Below are 2198 nucleotides of genomic sequence, written 5' to 3'. Positions count from 1 at the left end.
GAAAATCGCGGCTCTGCTAAAAAAGGTCCCTGCCTTTCTCATTTGTGTCTCTCTACAGGAAACTTGCCTCTTATTTGAGGGATCCTGTCACAGTAATGTGTGAGTCCTTGGATAAATTTGGCTTGGTGACGGCAATGCTTTCTTCAGAGACACTGCTACTTCCTCTGTGCTTCTTTTCTACCCTGACCTAAGTTTCTCAGTGTTAATCCCGGTGATAAGTCAGAGGATTTGCCCTCTTCATACTTTCTTGCCACTAGGTATCCTCTCCTTTCTTTTACCCCTTTTAGAGGAACTGGGGCTGAGGTGTCTACAGTTGTGGCTGAAAAGGAGATGGGGACCTCAGGAGCGATACTCTTGGTAGTGCAGCCTTAGCTCTTGTTGGGTTCTTATCTGTGTTGCTGTTGGCAGAATTCTCAGAAGCTGCTGGGGGATGTCTGACTAGCTCCGATGGAGCTCCACTCCCTTGCTAAGAAGAGCAGCCAGGCTGTCCTGTGCGATGCTGGGGACTGGCATTCAGGAGGCCCTCCTGATGGCCAGGCAGATGCAGCAGCCATCAAAGCTGCTCTCTGCTGCCAGAGACACTGTACGTCAACACCAAAAGCAGCTGAGATTGAAGGATCTAAACTTAGTCCTTCTCCAGCATCCCCCTCCTCCTCTTTGCAAGACAGAGTTATTCAGACAGACTCCTTGCCACCAGGACCTCTCAACTCAGGGAACAACCAAATAACAGCAGGGCGGAAAGTCTGCAACTGCTGCAGCCAGGAATTAGAAACTTCTTTTACCTGTGTGGATGAGAATGTCAACTTAGAGCAAAGGAACCGATGCTCCCCTTCAGCAAAAGGGAGCAATCACCTGGGAGACGTTGGCTGGGGAAATCCAAACGAGTGGTCCCATGAGGCTGCCGTATCCTTGATATCCGAAGATGAGGATGATGTAAGTTCGGAAGCCACATCTTCAGGGAGGTCAGTTGACTATGGTTTCATCAGTGCCATCTTGTTCTTGGTCACTGGCATCTTGCTGGTGATCATCTCTTACATTGTTCCACGGGAAGTGACTGTGGATCCCAACACCGTGGCGGCCCGGGAGATGGAACGCTTGGAGAAGGAGAGCGCAAGGTTGGGGGCTCACCTGGATCGCTGTGTGATTGCGGGACTCTGCCTGCTCACTCTTGGCGGGGTCGTTCTGTCCTGTTTGCTGATGATGTCTATGTGGAAGGGGGAGCTATATCGTCGCAACAGGTTTGCCTCTTCCAAAGAGTCTGCAAAACTCTACGGTTCTTTCAACTTCAGGATGAAAACCGGCACGAATGAAAACACCCTGGAACTGTCCTTGGTAGAAGAAGATGCTCTTGATGTACAGAGTTAATTCTGGTTGTGAACTTCTTGAGGGTCTGCGTTAGCATTTTCTGTGAAAACCAACCAACCAACCAACCACTTTTCTTAAAATTAACAGTGCAGTTTATTTGCTTGTCAGGAAATGCTCATTTCACAAACCAACAGCCAGTGAGTGTTTTTGTTCTATATGTATTTTTTATTTACAAGAAAAGCTGTGTTAAGATGCATTAAGAAACTACAACCAGCTACACCTGTCCTTGTAAAGAGCTGAGATTAATTAATCTGTAATGGCCATCAGCTTCTGTTTCTATAGCAAAATATTTCTAACAACCAGCGTACAAATGATTTTTTAACATGGTATGGGGTATTCTTTGGACATTAAGAAGTCCTGCACACAGTAGGATCAATTAGTAACTTATTTTGTGAAAAAGAACCTAAGCACTAATCACACAATAAGGCTTACATTTAATTCTCAAAGGTGCTTATCCATTCTCTTGCTAAATTTTTTCTTCCTCTAATTTGGCTGAACATTAAAATATAGGGTTTTGAATTTGAATATTTTGAAGCTTGAGGATGTTGATTATTTTAAAAATGCAAGAATATATATGTTGTATTTATAATCATTCCTGTACTCAGAAGTGGTAACTAAATCATTAGAATAAACTTTCTAGGAAAAGAAAAATATATAAATCATTATTAGACCAATCTGAATTTAACCCAGAATGTTAGTGCCAGATATGAGCTGGTGTTGCATGCCCATTTTCTAGGTACAGTAAAATTAATTGCTTACGTAAATTTCATTTTCTGTTTGTGGTTTAGCTATCCCACAGGTTACCCGGGCTCTTGAAGTCTCCTGGTTCTCAC

General features: G+C 43.8%; 1 protein-coding gene across 1 annotated transcript; it reads left to right on the top strand.

The window, feature by feature from the left end:
* The first annotated feature begins 447 nt into the window (after positions 1-447).
* Positions 448-1692, top strand: TMEM74 (transmembrane protein 74). Its single transcript, XM_047841833.1, has one exon. The coding sequence runs from the start codon at positions 448-450 to the stop codon at positions 1363-1365; it is 918 nt and encodes a 305-aa protein (XP_047697789.1). The 3' UTR covers positions 1366-1692.
* The last annotated feature ends 506 nt before the right edge of the window (positions 1693-2198 follow it).

Source organism: Prionailurus viverrinus, chromosome F2, assembly GCF_022837055.1.
Source record: "Prionailurus viverrinus isolate Anna chromosome F2, UM_Priviv_1.0, whole genome shotgun sequence".
Lineage (NCBI taxonomy): Eukaryota > Metazoa > Chordata > Mammalia > Carnivora > Felidae > Prionailurus > Prionailurus viverrinus.
Note: the sequence above shows the minus strand (reverse complement) of the source record. Positions and strands in the feature narration are given on the sequence as shown.

Coding starts and splice junctions, on each gene's coding strand:
- TMEM74 (XM_047841833.1), top strand. CDS start 448: ATGGAGCTCCACTCCCTTGCTAAGAAGAGCAGCCAGGCTGTCCTGTGC.